The 17,500-nt window shown below is 49.9% G+C and overlaps 1 protein-coding gene across 1 annotated transcript in view; it reads left to right on the top strand.

Annotated features, from left to right (window-relative positions):
* The window catches only part of dnah9 (dynein, axonemal, heavy chain 9), a 76,444-nt gene that overhangs the window by 52,887 nt on the left and 6,057 nt on the right, over positions 1-17,500 (top strand). The window contains 14 exon segments of the mRNA NM_001366550.1: positions 3,047-3,307; positions 3,506-3,931; positions 4,776-4,895; positions 4,982-5,170; positions 6,888-7,117; positions 7,273-7,395; positions 7,864-8,068; positions 9,602-9,766; positions 11,346-11,486; positions 11,715-11,885; positions 12,020-12,142; positions 13,124-13,317; positions 15,034-15,182; positions 15,273-15,400. Of these exon segments, the coding sequence (NP_001353479.1) occupies positions 3,047-3,307; positions 3,506-3,931; positions 4,776-4,895; positions 4,982-5,170; positions 6,888-7,117; positions 7,273-7,395; positions 7,864-8,068; positions 9,602-9,766; positions 11,346-11,486; positions 11,715-11,885; positions 12,020-12,142; positions 13,124-13,317; positions 15,034-15,182; positions 15,273-15,400 (2,625 nt within the window).

Here is a 17,500-nt window from a genome sequence, read left to right as displayed (position 1 = left end):
GTGACATGTAAAGGCTTCACTAGGGTAATGAGGGTAAAGTTAGGGTAATTAGGCAAGTCATTGTATAACAGTGGTTTGTTCTGGAGACAATCCAACACTAATATTGCTGAAGGGGTGAATAATATTGAGCTTAACATGACTTTAACACTATTAAACACTGCTTTATTCTAGCCCAAATAAAACTAATCAGACTTTCTCCAGAAGAACAGATATTAGAGGAAACACTGAGAACAACTGCTGAATCTGAGAAACATCATGAGGGGAACACTGGAGAAAGACAGAAGATGGACAGGGGGTGAATAATTCTGACTCCAGCTGTATATGTATATCATTCATCCAGCAGATATAGAGTACGGCGCTGTGCTGTACGAGCTGCAGATCTGTGTAGTGTCTGATCACAGAACAGTAGAGCTCGTCAGTAGCGCTGGGCTAATGAGGCAGAGGGTTATCATGTGCTAATTGTGAGGTGGAGCTGGCGCTGCTCATGGAGATGAAGCATCCTCACGTCAGCGTCCTCTCAAGCGCTCTCTTCAGGAAGATCTGCAGTGTCTCCAGCAGAACATCAGCCGTGGAGTGTCTGAAGAGCTTCATTAGAGCCGCAGGAGCATCTTCAGCCGGAGCCCGGAGCGCTCCTCACCGCCTCTCTGGCCAATTAGCCCTCCGTCAGCTCCAGCTCCTGCTCATCAGCTTAATTACGGCCTGACGGCGGCGCTCCACAGGGCTCAGCACGCGGCCCGCTGCTCTTCTGCACCATAATCAGCAGAAAGGAGGACGAGTGCAGAGCATTGTGGGATTGCTGCTCTGGCCGGTGTTGTCTGGGATTGTTTCTGACAGCAGTTTTCAGCTGATTGCGTACTCCACTCATTCCCTCTGCTGATGGGCTTCCAGAAGCATAATCCATGATGACACACACACACACACACACACACACACAGATATAAACACAGAAGCTGTTTAATAAAGAGCCTGATCCGCATATCTCTGCACTGAGCCTCCTGCCTGCAGTGATCGGCATCTATCAATTACAGCTGCTCTGATATCATCACTAATGCGACTGAGGAACAGCAGAGTGTGTTATTCACTGCAGCGGCTGACGCAATGAGCTGAGAGCAGCATCAGCCATCAGAGAGACACTCTACAGAACACACCATAGAGGATCCAGAAGAGCATCACGCTGGCGCAGTGGGTACAATCCCCTCACAGCAAGAAGGCCGCTGGTTTGAGCTTGGAGTTTGCATATTCTCCCTGTGTTGGCGTAAGTTTCCTCCGGGTGCTCCGGTTTCCCCCACAGTCCAAACACATGCGCTATAGGGGAACTGATCAACTACACTGGCCGTAGTGTATGAGTGTGTGTGTGTGAATAAGTGTGTATGGGTGTTTCCCAATACTTTGTTGCAGCTGGAAGGGAATCCGCTGCGTAAAACATATGCTGGATAAGTTGGCAGTTCATTCCGCTGTGGCAACCCCTGATTAGTAAAGGGACTAAGCTGACAAGAAAATGATTGAACGAATGAGGGAGTGAGTGAGTGAGTGAGTGAGGGAGGGAGTGAGTGAGGGAGGGAGTGAGTGAGGGAGTAAGTGAGGGAGGGAGTGAGGGAGGGAGTGATGGAGGGAGGGAGTGAGGTAGTGAGTGAGTGAGTGAGTGAGGGAGGGAGGGAGGGAGGGAGGGAGGGAGGGAGTGAGGGAGGGAGTGAGGGAGTGAGTGAGGGAGGGAGGGAAGGAAGGAGTGAGTGAGGGAGTGAGGGAGGGAAGGAGGGAGGGAGTGAGTGAGTGAGGGACTGAGTTAGTGAGGGAGAGAGTGAGTGAGGGAGTGAGTGAGGGAGTGAGTGAGTGAGTGAGTGAGTGAGTAAGTGAGTGAGTGAGTGAGGGAGGGAGGGAGTGATTGAGGGAGGGAGTGAGTGAGTGAGTGAGTGAGTGAGTGAGTGAGTGAGAGAGTGAGTGTGAGTGAGTGAGTGAGTGAGTGAGGGAGTGAGTGAGTGAGGGAGTGAGTGAGTGAGTGAGGGAGTAAGTGAGTGAGTGAGGGAGTGAGTGAGGGAGTGAGTGAGTGAGTGAGTGAGGGAGGGAGGGAGGGAGGGAGGGAGGGAGTGAGGGAGTGAGTGAGTGAGGGAGGGAGGGAGTGAGTGAGGGAGGGAGTGAGTGAGGGAGTGAGTGAGTGAGGGAATGAGTGAGTGAGTGAGGGAGTGAGGGAGTGAGTGAGGGATTGCGTGAGGGAGTGAGGGAGTAAGGGAGTGAGTGAGTGAGTGAGTGAGTGAGGGAGGGAGTGAGTGAGTGAGGGAGTGAGTGAGTGAGGGAGTGAGTAAGGGAGTGAGTGAGGGAGTGAGTGAGGGAGTGAGTGAGTGAGTGAGTGAGGGAGTGAGTGAGTGAGGAAGGGAGGGAGGGAGTGAGGGAGTGAGTGAGTGAGGGAGTGGGTAAGGGAGTGAGTGAGGGAGTGAGTGAGTGAGGGAGTGAGTGAGGGAGTGAGTGAGTGAGGGAGTGAGTGAGTGAGTGAGTGAGTGAGTGAGTGAGTGAGTGAGTGAGGGAGTGAGTGAGGGAGTGAGGGAGTGAGTGAGGGAGTGAGTGAGGGAGTGAGGGAGTGAGGGAGTGAATATTTACCATACAGGTTAATGTTTGTATATGACAGATCCTCAGCAGAGCAGCAGGGCCGGCCGCACCAGCAGTGTGTAAGTTTAACGTAGCCTAGTTGTGACTTAAAGACACACCAAGTTTCAATTGACGCAATGGCTAAATATTTTAGTGTTGCACCACTGAACTTACTCTAAACGCAACACTGCACTCCAACTCAATGTTTACAGCAGAAAAGAGACGACAGCGAGAGAGGAGCTCCCGATGATGATGAAGACTGATCTCCCAATATCCTCCCAAATCTCTCAGTGTTCAGTTCATGAAAGAAGCGTTCAATAGATTCAGAGCGCTGTGTGTTGTGTAGTTACAAACTAGCTCCAGTTCCAGAAAGAGCTTCTGATGAGCTAGTGCAGTCCTCTCCTGCTGCTGAGCGCTGTGCTGCAGACGTGTGTGAAGCTGCTGCTGCTGCTGTGTCTGTGCGCAGGTGGACGATCTGAAGGCCAAGCTGGCGGCGCAGGAGGTGGAGCTGAAGCTGAAGAACGAGAGCGCAGACCGCCTCATCCAGGTGGTGGGGGTGGAGACGGAGAAGGTGGAGCGCGAGCGGGCGGTGGCGGACCAGGAGGAGCAGAAGGTGGCCTGCATCGCGGAGGAGGTGATGAGGAAACAGAGAGACTGCGAAGAAGACCTGGCTAAAGCTGAACCTGCTCTCATAGCAGCACAGGAGGCACTCAACACACTCAACAAGGTCTCATACACACACACACACACACACACGCACACACAAACACACACACATGCACACACGCACACGCACACACGCCACAATAGGGTAAACATAGCAATACATGAAGATTGTGTGTGTGTGTGTGCGTGTGTGTATGTGTGTGTGTGTGTGTGTGTCTGTGTGTGTCTGTGTGTGTGTGTGTGTGTGTGTGTTCTCCAGAATAACCTGACGGAGCTGAAGTCTTTCGGGGCTCCAGTGTCCGCTGTGACGAACGTGACGGCTGCAGTGATGGTGCTGACAGCTCCGGGCGGTCGCGTGCCCAAAGACCGCAGCTGGAAGTCTGCTAAAGTCATGATGGCTAAAGTGGACGCCTTCCTGGAGGCCCTGATCACCTTCAAGAAGGAGAACATCCACGAGAACTGTCTGAAGGCCATCCAGCCGTACCTGCAGGACCCCGAGTTCCAGCCGGAGCTGGTGGCGTCCAAGTCTAACGCGGCGGCCGGCCTGTGCTCCTGGGTCATCAACATCGTCCGCTTCTACGAGGTTTACTGCGAGGTGGAGCCCAAGAGGCAAGCCCTGAGCAAAGCCAACACTGACCTGGCCACCGCACAGGAGAAACTGGCCGTCATCAAGGCCAAGATCACGGTGAGTGAGCAACACTGAGAGTCAGGAGATCAGCATTATAAACACAGCTCACCTTCACCTTCCTCAGAGTCATCCTCTCACTCACTACTCCAGTGCTTTAACACTGACACACACATCCACAACCCTGAACGAGCCCTCAGTACTCCAGCAGACCACAGCAGAGCAGTTTACTAATCACAACTGCTGCGGAAAGAGTACACTATCATATATCTAACCATGATGGACAGATAATAGATGAGCAAGTAGATGCTGGACTTACAGACGCCGTCTATTAAGACTGATCATGTTCAGGAAGATGTTGACTGTTGAGTATTCACAATAGTGCATAAGAGGACAGGCTAGCTGTGTGAACAAACACTGCAGACCACAGCAATGAATCAATGAATGAATAAACAAATGAACATATGAATCAATATATTAATGAATGAATGTATATATGAATGAAAATGTGAATTAATTAATATATGAATAAATGAATATGCAAATGAACATACAAACTGATGAATATATGAATGAAAATAAGAATAAATGAATGAATGATTGAATGAATGAATGAATGAATGAATGAATGAATGAATGAATGAATGCTCTTTCTGTGACCCTGTCCTCCTGCTCCTGTCCTCTTTGCACCTCTGCTGCAGTATTGACTGCTCTCCCGCTCGAGCTCTCTCACCAGCAGCACAAGAGTGAACCCTCGAGATCAGCTTCACACACACACACACACACGCACACACACACACACACACACACACACACACACACACACACACACACACACACACACACACACGTGTTCAGTCTGTTAATCAGTGTGTGTCTGTGCTGTGTGTGTGTCGTCTGACAGCTGCTGAATGAGAATCTGGCCAAACTCACAGCCAAGTTTGAGAAAGCCACGGCGGACAAGCTGAGGTGCCAACAGGAGGCCGAGACCACCGAGCGCACCATAGCCCTCGCCAACCGCCTGGTCAGACACACACAATCTCTCACACAATCACACACACACTCATAAACATGCTCACACTCAATCCCACAATCCTGTGTGTGTGTCAGGTGGGCGGTCTGTCCCTAGAGAAGGTGCGCTGGGCTGAGGCGGTGCAGGTGTTCCAGCAGCAGGAGAGGACTCTGTGTGGAGACGTGCTGCTCATCACCGCGTTCGTCTCCTATCTAGGCTACTTCACTAAACACTACAGGCTGCAGCTGATGGACCACTGCTGGAGACCCTACCTGAGCCAGCTACAGGTGCGCCCATACACACACACACACACGCACGCACACACACGCACACACACACACACACACACACACACATATATATACAGAAATCATCCGGTCATGGAAAACCTGGGAAAGTCATGGAATTCAGACAGGGCATTATCCAGACCTGAATAAGTTTTGGAAAAGCAGAAAAACCCACAAAGTTTTGGAAGGTGATGTAAACAGATATCCGTATAGCTGAATTAGGGCTGCGGGAAACTCTGACATTACGGTATTCAGTATTTCTGTGATGTATATAGAGATGTGAACACAGTTCCAGCAGATGATTTAACTTTAGCTTTATCTGGATTGATTAAGGGGATTTTGTAGAGGAGTGAATCTCCAATAATATATAACGAATAAATGACAAGCAGAGAAATACATTATAGTCAAGATGAAGCTGAATGATAGAGTTCAGCTGTTCACTGTTCAGAGATTGAATAATAACACTGCACAGCCTCCACTGTAGATTATTTCGTCTTGTGGCCGGATGTTTTAAACACTGAAATATGAAATGTTCACACAGGCACAGGCCTTAAAGAGACGGCTCACTCACAGACGAAATGTGTTCACTCTTTACTCACACTTCTCCTGTTTCAGCTCTACTGCAGTTACTCGATATATTCTTCTGTGTTCATTCACAAACAAACCAAACTCATAAATGTTTGCAGCAAGTGAAGGCTGTAATGAAAATGTCCGTTTTGGATGAGCCGTCTCTTTAGAAAAGCATGCAGATGATGAACTGTTACTGATTAAACTCTATATTAACCTATAATCCCGCCACTGCATATCCTGTGGTGTGACTATTGCAGATGCACACATCCAATATCCATGCTGAAGTACATATATTGTGCTGCCGTCACTAGATTATAGGTGAGTTCTCTGCTTCTGTTCTGTCCTTGGCCAAATCTTGCTCTCAGAATATTAGTGCCATGTGAGCATGATCAACATCAGTACAGAGATATAAACCCAGTTAAGCTGAACAGATTGCTGAGTGTTCTCTGATATGCCGTAATAAATCTGGACGTCTGAGTTTTTCTTATTATTTATCTTGTACATGTAGACACTACATCAAACATTACATCTAGAAATGTGCTTAAAAGTTCTGGAAAAGTCTTGGAAACGTCATGGAGTTTGAGTAGTAAAAACATGTATGAACCCTGGATATATATATATATGTGTATAGTACGCAGCAGTGTGGTATGACTGTATATCAGCACTGGGGGGAGGCGTGCGTTGGTTCGGGGCTGAAGGCTGAGTGCCTTAGTGTCCCAGCAGTGCCGATATTCAGCCATAAGGCACTGTTACTTGTGTAATACGGCATTTATACAACAGTTAGACGGAATAATCGTGGATTTAAAACAGAAAAATCAAACACAGAGAGTCTGAAAACCCTTTAGTATGAGGAACTACTTTCTTCCGCCACTCAATCCCATCTGCAGCTGACATCAGAACAGCAGAACTCATTCACACACGTCACTGTAGCGCTGGTGTGAGTGATTCTCTAGCGTAATGTCTACAGTGAGGACAGAACAGCTGATTCTGCTCATATTTGAAGATGATGAGGCTGAACAGCAGGAAATGCCATCAGTCTACAGAGATTTCCCAGTGTCTCTGTGCTGCAGTCGGGAGATCACCCTGACCAAGCTAAAGCAGCGCTAACACTGGCGATCACCGCTAACACACGTGTGAACACCCGCAGGTGCCGGTCACTGAGGGTCTGGACCCGCTCTCCATGCTGACGGATGATGCCGATAGGGCGGTGTGGCAGAATGAGGGTCTGCCGGCGGACAGGATGAGCACAGAGAACGCCACCATCCTCAGCAGCTGCGAGCGCTGGCCGCTCATGGTGGACCCGCAGCTCCAGGGGGTCCAGTGGATCCGCAACAGATATGCAGAGCGGCTGCGCATCATCCGCATCGGCCAGAGGGGGTACAACACACACACACACACACACACACACACACACGCACACACTTACTTATATACCCTTTACACCGAATATACATCTGTCTGTGTGTGTGTGTGTGTGTGTGTGCGTGTGTGTGTGTGTGTGTGTGTGTGTGTGTGTGTGTGTGTTCTCACAGGTATCTGGACTCCATCGAGAGAGCTCTGTCGGTGGGTGAGGTGGTCCTGATTGAGAATCTAGAGGAGTCTGTGGATCCGGTGCTCGGGCCGCTTCTGGGACGGGAAACTATCAAGAAAGGCCGGTGAGAGCGTGAGGAGCAGACAGAGCTCAGTGTTCCACACACACACACTTCACTACAGTACAGACGCCGCTGTAGCTGTGTTTCAGTCAGGAATGACGGCTCATGCACACACACACACACACACACACACACACACACACAGAACCCTGAACACAGCTGGTGTTGGGGATAGCTGTGAGATTCTGCACATGCTGAGCTTCTGGATGACTGTTCTCCCTCATTAACAGAACATCAGCACAGAAACGAGCCGCCACTGTGTCTAACTGTCCCTCAGATGAGGCTTGGGTTCTGCTGATGTGTGAGCAGTGTCTGAAGAGTGCAGAGTTCTGTCCAGTGACCGCCTCAGCTGTACATGAGTCCAGTGTTATCAGCTGACTCTCGTGTGTGTGTGTGTGTGTGTGTGTGTGTGAGACGCTGCAGTGTGTCCCGCTGATCTGCAGTCAGTAACTGGTCTCCTGTGTTTGACAGCTGTATAAAGATCGGGGATAAGGAGTGTGAGTATAACCCCAGCTTCCGGCTCATCCTGCACACCAAACTGGCCAACCCGCACTACCAGCCGGAGCTGCAGGCGCAGTGCACACTGGTCAACTTCACGGTGACGCGGGACGGCCTGGAGGACCAGCTGCTGGCGGCGGTGGTCAGCATGGAGAGACCCGACCTGGAGGAGCTGAAGGTGCGCAGATGGACACACACACTTATAATGGCCAATCAGAGAGATTAACACACACACACACGCACACACACACACACACACACACACACACACACTCAGTGTTTATTTATAATGGCCGATGCATCATATTAGCATAACACACGTGTATGTCATGAGCCGGAAGAGTCCAGCAGAGCTCGACCCCTGCAGTATCAGTAACCCTCCTGCCAGCCCTGCATCATTTCCCACACAGGTCTAGCGGAGAGTTCTGTCCGACACACTGTTAAACATCAGCTTTCATCACTCATTTCTGTTGTCTTTGCATCATGTTTGGCTGGTTGTTGTGTAGTGTTCAGCTCTTCATGAGGTGATCAGGCAGTGGTGGGCCGCAGGCGTCTGTTCTGTAGTCAGTCAGAGCAGCGTGTGTTCCTGCGGCCGCTGATGAGCTCAGAGTCTGCTTCTCTCCCTGTAAACTGAAGTCAAACTGCAGGAATATGAGATCAGTGAGAGGCTGTTCAGTTTCCTCCATCTCGTCTCCGCTGGTCTCGTGTTCCTCTTCCTGCTCTTCACTGGTGTAGAGATGAACACACACCTGAGGAGCGCTGACAGCAGACGGGAGCGTGGCGATACTCTGATGTGGACACGCTCCTAATGAAGCCTGATTAATGAGATACACACCAGCAACTGTGCTCTTCTCCATTAATAAAGGAAGCGTGACATCCCTGAGCGCCCGCCGCTCACACACACACACACACACACGCGCGCGCGCCGTGTTTATATCTCCCTGCTGCTCTAACCCAGCATAATTACAGTGAACACACCAGGCGCTTTCTCCTTTCTGCAGCACAGTGTGTGTGTGTGTGTGTGTGTGTGTGTGTGTGTGTGTGTGTGTGTGTGTGTGTGTGTGTGTGTGTGTGTGTGTGTGTGTGTGTGTGTAATGAGCAGCTTCTCCGCTGTAATTACTGTGCTGAACTGGCCAGCTCTGCGTCCGCCGCCTGCTTAATTGTTTGTTTTCCAGATTGTGATAATTAAAAACACAGAAGCTGGCGGAGTGTGTGTGTGTGTGTGTGTGTGTGTGTGTGTTCATTTATGACTGACTGGTTACTGGTTAGACCTTCTCACACACCTGCGCTCCTCCTCAATGATGAAGGTCACCGCTCTCTCTGCGCCACCATTTCATCAAACTTTACTGTGTGTGTGTGTTTGTGTGTGTGTGTGTGTGTGTGTGTGTGAGTGTGTGTGTGTGTGTGTGTGTGTGTGTGTGTGTGTGTGTGTGTGTGTGTGTGTGTGTGTGTGTGTGTGTGTGTCAGACTGTGGGAAAGGGACCCTCAGCTCTGGCAGTGTGCTCCCCTCAGCTCAGTGGTTTTGAAGTCAGCTAATCTGCTAATGCTCCTGTATTGATCAGTGATGTTCTGATCGGCCTGCTGTTCTCCTGGATCATCAGCTCTGTGTCTCTCCATCTCTCTCTCCATCTCTCTCTCCATCTCTCTCTCCATCTCTCTCTCCATCTCTCTCTCTCCATCTCTCTCTCTCCATCTCTCTCTCTCTCTGTAGTTGAACCTCACGAAGCAGCAGAATGGCTTTAAGATCACCTTGAAGACTCTGGAGGATAACCTGCTCTCCCGCTTGTCCTCGGCCTCCGGGAACTTCCTGGGAGACATCGAGCTGGTGGAGAACCTGGAGACTACCAAATGCACAGCGGCCGAGATCGAGCGCAAGGTGTGTGTGTGTGTTTTCAGCGGTGCCACATTCACACATAATGAGACGTACAGCTGACAGAGAGACAGACAGCTCAGCACACAACACACTGACCTGCACACTGCTGCTGTTATCACTAACTACAGTAAAATACAGAGCATATATACACACACCGGCCACTTTATTAGGTACACCTGTCCAGCTGCTGGTTAACACAGATTTCTAATCAGCCAATCACATGGCAGCAGCTCACTGCATTTAGGCATGTAGACATGATCAAGAGGATCTGCTGCAGTTCAAAGCGAGCTTCAGAATGGGGAAGAAAGGGGATTTAAGAGACTCTGATCGTGGCATGGTTGTTGCTGCCAGACGGGCTGCTCTGAGTATTTCAGAAACTGCTGATCTACTGGGATTTTCACGCACAACCATCTCTAGGGTTTACAGAGAATGCTCCGACAAAGAGGAAATCTCCAGTGAGCGGCAGTTCTGTGGGCGCAAATGCCTTGTTGATGAGGCCAGAGGTCAGAGGAGAATGGCCAGACTGGTTCCAGCTGATAGAAAGGCAACAGTAACTCAAATAAGCACTCGATACAACCGAGCTCTGCAGAAGAGCATCTCTGAACACACAACACGTCCAACCTTGAGGCGGATGGGCTACAGCAGAAGAAGAGCACACCGGGTGCCGCTCCTGTCAGCTAAGAACAGGAAACTGAGGCTACAATTCACACAGACTCACCAAAACTGGACAATAGAAGATTGGAGAAACGTTGCTGCTCTGATGAGTCTCCATTTCTGCTGACACATTCAGATGCTCGGCTCAGACAGCATGAAAGCATGGATCATCCTGCCTTGTATCAGCGGTTCAGGCTGGTGGTGGTGGTGTAATGGTGTGGGGGAGATTTTCTTTGGGTCCATTAGTACCAATTGAGCATCAACGCCACAGCCTACCTGAGTATTGCTGCTGACCATGTCCATCCCTTTATGAGCACAGTGTCTCCATCTTCTGATGGCTACTTCCAGCAGGATAACGCAGCATGTCATAAAGCTCAATCATCTCAGACTGCTGAACATGACGATGAGTTCACTGTACTCAAATGGCCTCCACAGTCACCAGAGCTCAATCCAATAGAGCAGCTTTGGGATGTGGTGGAACGGGAGATTGGCATCATGGATGTGCAGCCGACAAATCTGCAGCAACTGTGTGATGCTATCATGACAATATGGAGCAACATCTCTGAGGAATATTTCCAGTAGCTTGTTGTATCTACAACAGCGAGGATTAAGGCAGTTGTGAAGGCTAAAGGGGTCTGACCCGGGACTAGTGAGGTGTACCTAATAAAGTGGCCGGTAAATATCCTTTGTAAATATCAAAAAACGCCATCAATTATTCGTTTGTTGAAAATCTCAGTGCATGTGATCATTTCTGTTCTTCTGAAGGATTGTGCAGCGTTTATTTAATTGAAATTTGATATGAAAACAGTACACTCATGCAGACGCTGCACACACTCACTGAAGATACTGAATTTAATAGTGAATACAGTTTATGATGTGTCTGTGTGTGTGTGTGTGTGTGTGTGTGTGTGTGTGTGTGTGTGTGCAGGTGAAAGAGGCGAAGGGCACAGAGACAGACATTAATGACGCTAGAGAGCACTATCGTCCAGCGGCGGCTCGAGCTTCACTGCTCTACTTCATCATGAACGATCTCAATAAAATACACCCCATGTACCAGTTCTCCCTGAAGGTAACACACTCACACACACCTGCTGCAGCTCACCTGAACACCGACACACACACTGCTGATCAAACACTAATGATCAAAGGTGTTCATGAATACACTGATGGAGCGTTCAGTAATCAATAACCACAGCTGATCAAGCCTGACGGACCCTTACGGCTGATCAATACACAGCTCCAACACACAGACATAGACACAGTGTGTGTGTGTGTGTGTGTGTGTGTGTGTGTGCAGGCGTTCAGTGTGGTGTTCCAGAAAGCGGTGCAGAAAGCGGAGCCGGACGAGAGCCTGAAGCAGCGTGTGTGTAACCTGATCGACAGCATCACCTGGTGTGTGTTCCAGTACACAACCCGCGGGCTCTTCGAGTGCGACAAACTCACCTACACCGCACAGCTGGCCTTCCAGGTGAGATGATACGCTGCTGAGAGCTAGCGCTGAGCTAACACTGCTAACACACCTGTGCTGTGTGTGTGTGTGTGTGTGTGTGTGTGTGTGTGTGCTGTGTGTGTGTGTGTGTGTGTGTGTGTGTGTGTGTGCAGGTGCTGCTGATGAACAGAGAGATCAGTCCTCATGAGCTGGACTTCCTGCTCCGCTACCCCGTGCAGCCCGGACTCATCTCACCTGTCGACTTCCTGTCCAACCACTCCTGGGGCGGGATTAAAGTGAGTGCTGGCGTGTGATTGGCTGTGCTCGCGACTCCTGTTAAACTGTCACAGACTGGACTGAGCGCTCCAACTCTTTCCTGAGCGTACAGTGTGTGTGTGAGTGTGTGAGTGTGTTCACTGCGCTGTTCACACACTCATCCTCCAGGTGTTGACGTCCGCCTGCTGTCCAATACCTTACTGTTAGTTTGCTATGATCAACAGAAAGCTCCGCCCCTACTCAATATTTCGCTTCTGATTGGTGTTTACTGACATGAGGGCGGAGTCACCCTTTCACTCACATAAGATCCACCAATAGCAAACCTCCAACATCCAATCAATTGACCTTGGAGAAATTGAAGCTCCGCCTCTAATTACAATAGGACAACAGAAGACTCCAGTGGTCGCATCTCATTATCCTCCTGCATAAGTGTCAGCCTCCACTGCGGAGACAGCTCACTATAGTGAAGTGATGAGCACACTGTCCTTTACTGACACATCCATATTTTAAACTGTGTGTGTGTGTGTGCGCTCAGATCTGTCCCTCCTCCACTGTCAGCGCTGCTCATGTAGATCTGATCTGAGGTCAGTGCTCGTGTGCTGTGTTTCTGGGATTGTGAGCTCTTGTTGTGATGAGCAGGAGATCCTCCGCTGACTCAGCGCGTGCGCATCAGCTGCTCTACACTCCGCAGTCTGAGCACAGAGAGCTTCATCTGAACTCTTGGTGGAGTGGGGACGAGCGCTCCTGTCCTGCTCTGCACACCGTCCACTCAGCAGCACACAGCTGTATTATTGATGAAGAGCTGCGGGGTCAGAGACGGGCTCCGCTCAGCGCACGCACACACACACACGCACACACACACACACACACACACATACACACACACACGCACACACATGCACGCACACACCGCTGAGCGCAGAGGGAGCAGCAGGTGCTCCTCATGTGCCTGCAGGTGTGGCTGATTCTCCTCAGTAATGTAAGGCTGATGTGTGTTGCAGGCTCTCAGCACCATGGAGGAGTTCCATAACCTGGACCGGGACATCGAGGGCTCTGCTAAACGCTGGAAGAAGTTCTCCGAGTCGGAGTGTCCGGAGAAAGAGAAGTTTCCTCAGGAGTGGAAGAGCAAGACGGCGCTGCAGCGGCTGTGCATGATGAGGGCGCTGCGGCCCGACAGGATGACCTACGCCGTCCGGTCAGACATCAGGGGGTCCGCGGGGGCTTAAGCTCACTGTAACACTGTGCTGTTCTCCTACATCCCTAAACAGCTCTGCATTTCCCCAGTAAAGCTACAACAGGCCGACAGCCCATCCCCAGTGCACCACCATTCATTCTCCTTCAGTGGAATGAACCGCCAACTATCCCACCATATGTTTTACACAGCGGATGCCCTTCCAGCCCCAACCCAGTACTGGGAAACACCCATACACACACACACACTCTTACACACACACACACACACACACACACGACGGCTGTGTTCACTCCTGATATTATGACGGATGACGTCATGGTCACTCATGTTGTATCACCCTCGTTACGCTCTGTGATTGAACACACCTCCACTCATCATGAGCATCATGAAGCGTCTGTGGGCTGAAAGGATCCAGGTTATGGGTTTATTAAAGACACAGTTCAGCCTGATCTGCCATCAGTTGCTCCTCTGACACTCGGTCCAAACCTGTCTGAGTTTCTTTCTTCTGTGAACACAAGTGAAGATCGTCTGAAGAATGCTGGAGACAGTCACCGCTGAGCTCTGTAGTGTCTGCTGCGGTCTGAGCTTATATTCAGTGTTCAACAGACGAAAGAAACTGATGCAGGTTTGGGCAGAGCTGAGGGAGAGTGAGCAGTGAGCGGATCTTCATGTTTGAGTGAACTGAGCCTTTAATATGTGCAGATGCAGGTCTTAGTGTGCAGTTTATTCATACAGGATACAGCAGCTGGGTCACTGAAGAGAAATACAGTAACTAAAGTTATGAAAGAGAGAGAAAGATCTTAACACAGCCTCAATCATTACCATTAACAGTCCCATCAGCTTAAAGAAACGTGTTCTTCATAAATACAAGCAAATCAGCAACGCATAAATGCTCAGGCACTGTCTACAGGAACACATTTCTGTCAATAAAAGTGTAGAATGCAACACACAGTCAGGATACGATGGAGAGCATGATCACCAGCCGCATAGTCCAGAAATATTTCATATATAGACACATTGCAGCTGTGTAGTTCCTGAAATGGAGGTAATCCTGCTAGATTTGGCTTTGTGTACTGTAACTAAGACAGCACTGTTACTCCTGCTCTTCTTCAGGTGCTGCCTGCTTTACTGTCACCAATTCTACTGGTTGAAGCCTAAAGTGGTGATGAGGTCTAAAATACGCAAAGTGTCTTAAAAAGCCTTCAGAGGTGTTGAATTCCCCTCTCTGATCCCTGTATATACCCTGTTATTCATAGCGGATCTGGCAACCCTAATCCTGTATTGATCAGTCATCAGACAGTGGAGAGCTGTTCTGTATCGCCTGACAGCCAGTGTGTACAGCCGCCCCATAACCCTCATAACCCGCTGTGTTGAGTTGTGTAATCTGTGTGTTGTGTTGTGTAATCTGTGTGTTGTGTTGTGTAATCTGTGTGTTGTGTTGTGTAATCTGTGTGTTGTGTTGTGTAATCTGTGTGTTGAGTTGTGTTGTGTAATCTGTGTGTTGAGTTGTGTAATCTGTGTGTTGAGTTGTGTTGTGTAATCTGTGTGTTGAGTTGTGTTGTGTAATCTGTGTGTTGCTTTGTGTAATCTGTGTGTTGAGTTGTGTAATCTGTGTGTTGTGTTGTGTTGTGTAATCTGTGTGTTGTGTTGTGTAATCTGTGTGTTGTGTTGTGTTGTGTTGTGTAATCTGTGTGTTGTGTTGTTTGTCTCCTGCAGGGATTTTGTGGAGGAGAAGCTGGGCAGTGCGTATGTGACGGGTCGCTCTCTGGATTTCTCTGTGTCCTATGAGGAGTCTGGATCCGCTACACCCATGTTCTTCATCCTGTCTCCTGGAGTCGACCCGCTGAAGGATGTGGAGAAACATGGTACACACACACACACACACAAACTCACACACACACACACACACACACTCTAACCCGCCTAAGTGTTCTGCTCTCTGACTCCGCCCACAGGAAGGAAGCTGGGATACACCTTTGACAACAGGAACTTCCACAACGTGTCTCTGGGTCAGGGGCAGGAGGTGGTGGCGGAGCAGGCTCTGGATACGGCAGCCCGAGAGGGACACTGGGTCATCCTGCAGGTAAACACAGCTGCTCAATGACCCGTTATAGCTGATCTGGGTCATCTGTTCAAATGACAGTAAGGAGGACTTCTGACGAGACCAGGTGAACAGGTGATGTACACACAGCAGCCCCTGATCAAGAGTAGTGAGTCCAGGTGCTGCTCATCCCCAACACTGCTGCTGCACATGAACAGCTGATACAGAACCGCTCAGCACCAGCCCACAGTTCACACAGCGGATCTCTGAACATTACCCAGGACTGATCAGTGATGGTGTGTGTGTGTGTGTGTGTGTGCAGCTCGTCTACAGCTCAGTGTGTGCTCAGCTCAGTTAGCACGCTAATGTTCAGCAGCTTTACCCATCATTCCTGTGGTGAACACGCTCCCTGTGGACTACAGGCGGTGTGTGTGTGTGTGTGTGTGTGTGTGAGTGTGTGTGTGTGTGTGACGGTAGCTATACATCAGCTCTTAAATGCTGGAGTAAATGTGTGGCGCTGTCTGACTAATGTCCTGCTGAGAGGATCGTCCCGCAGCAGCACAACACCACTGCACTAATGAGTCCATCACACACACACACACACACACACACACACACACACACACACACACACACACACACACACACAGCACTGATCAATACAGCACATCAGTGTGAGTGCAGATGCTCTTCTCGCAGTCCGTCCACATGATCATGCAGCATCACTGAGCGCCTGCAGACACCTGAGCACCGTCACCATCAGTGTGTCCCAAATCACACACTCGAGCACTACTCCACACCCTAAACAGTGTCAGTGCTGCATTCACACACTCTGAACACTGAACACACATATGTAAATCCCGTTACAAATATCCGGATGATGGGGGGGTGGCTACTGATGAATGGGGAGGAGCTGCTGATAAATGGGAGGAGCTACTGATGAATGGGAGGGACTACTGGCGAATGGGATGGGCTATAGATGCAGGGGAGGGGAAACTGATGAATGGGGAGGAGCTGGTGGTGAGTGGGAGGGGCTACTGCATAATGGGGGGAGCTACTGATGAATGAGGAGAAGCTGCTGGTGAATGGGAGGGGCTACTGATGAAGGGGAGGGGCTGTATTTCTTGATTTCTTTTGGATGGTGAAGTGAATGCTCCTGCATAAGGGACTGTGCTCCTCCTGTGGTTCTGCTCCTGACAGCTGCTACATGTAGTTTGGTCTTGTATTTGGAGTATTTTGGCAAGCGTTAAACACTGTGTGGGAAACAGTCTGATTAGTAAAGTAACACTGGTGTTTCATTAGTAAACCACACTGCCGCCGAGTGTTTCAGTGCACGAGTGTGTCTTTTGGGACGCCACTGATGGGTTTGCTGACAGGATGAAGCAGAGAGAGCTCTCGGTCATCAGCTGAAGCACACAGTCTCACTGCCTCTGCATGAACATCTCGATCAGAGCTCCAGAGATCCTCATCCTCATCTTCTCCTCCAGTGAAGGTTGATTATCCTGCAGCTCACGACTCCACAGATGCAGAACCCATCACTGCAGAGCCAATCAGAGCTAATGCTGGAGCCAGACTCCTTCAGCCCCACGGTGGAGCGCTCGGGGACGCAGACGCCTGCCAGCATCCGCTTTAACTGTAATGACTTTCTAGAGCAGTGTGCAGCGCCCAGCCGCCGTTATACAGCACATTATCAGCTTCAGTGCTCTCCAGCTGAAGGAGGATCCTGCGAGACCGACTGCACACGAGCACCACCGTCATCCTCACAGCCACACAACACTGCTGAACACTGCTGGACCAGCGCCAGCCTACAGCCACAGCAAGAGGATGAGGTCCACAACTACTGCCTTACCTGCAGACTGTGTGTGTGCGTGTGTGTGTGTGTGTGTGTGTGCAGCAGAATCTCAGCGGGACTGAAGCTTTTAGAGACTCATTACAGCCGTCTGAGCTCCAGAAACAGCCTGATGTGTGTGAACAGAACAAGAGGAGCAGAACTCTACTGTCAGCCTACACACACACACACACACACACCATAACACACACCTCAGTTGTTCTGCAGCGTGCTCACACACACACACGTGATATTCTCTGATCTGAACATTAGGAGGTGATGGTCTGCTGTGTTTCTCTCAGTGTTATGCTTTA

The sequence above is a fragment of the Danio rerio genome, chromosome 12 (genome assembly GCF_049306965.1).
Source record: "Danio rerio strain Tuebingen ecotype United States chromosome 12, GRCz12tu, whole genome shotgun sequence".
Lineage (NCBI taxonomy): Eukaryota > Metazoa > Chordata > Actinopteri > Cypriniformes > Danionidae > Danio > Danio rerio.
The sequence above is the reverse complement of the archived record's forward strand: the minus strand, read 5'-3'. Positions and strand labels throughout refer to the sequence as shown.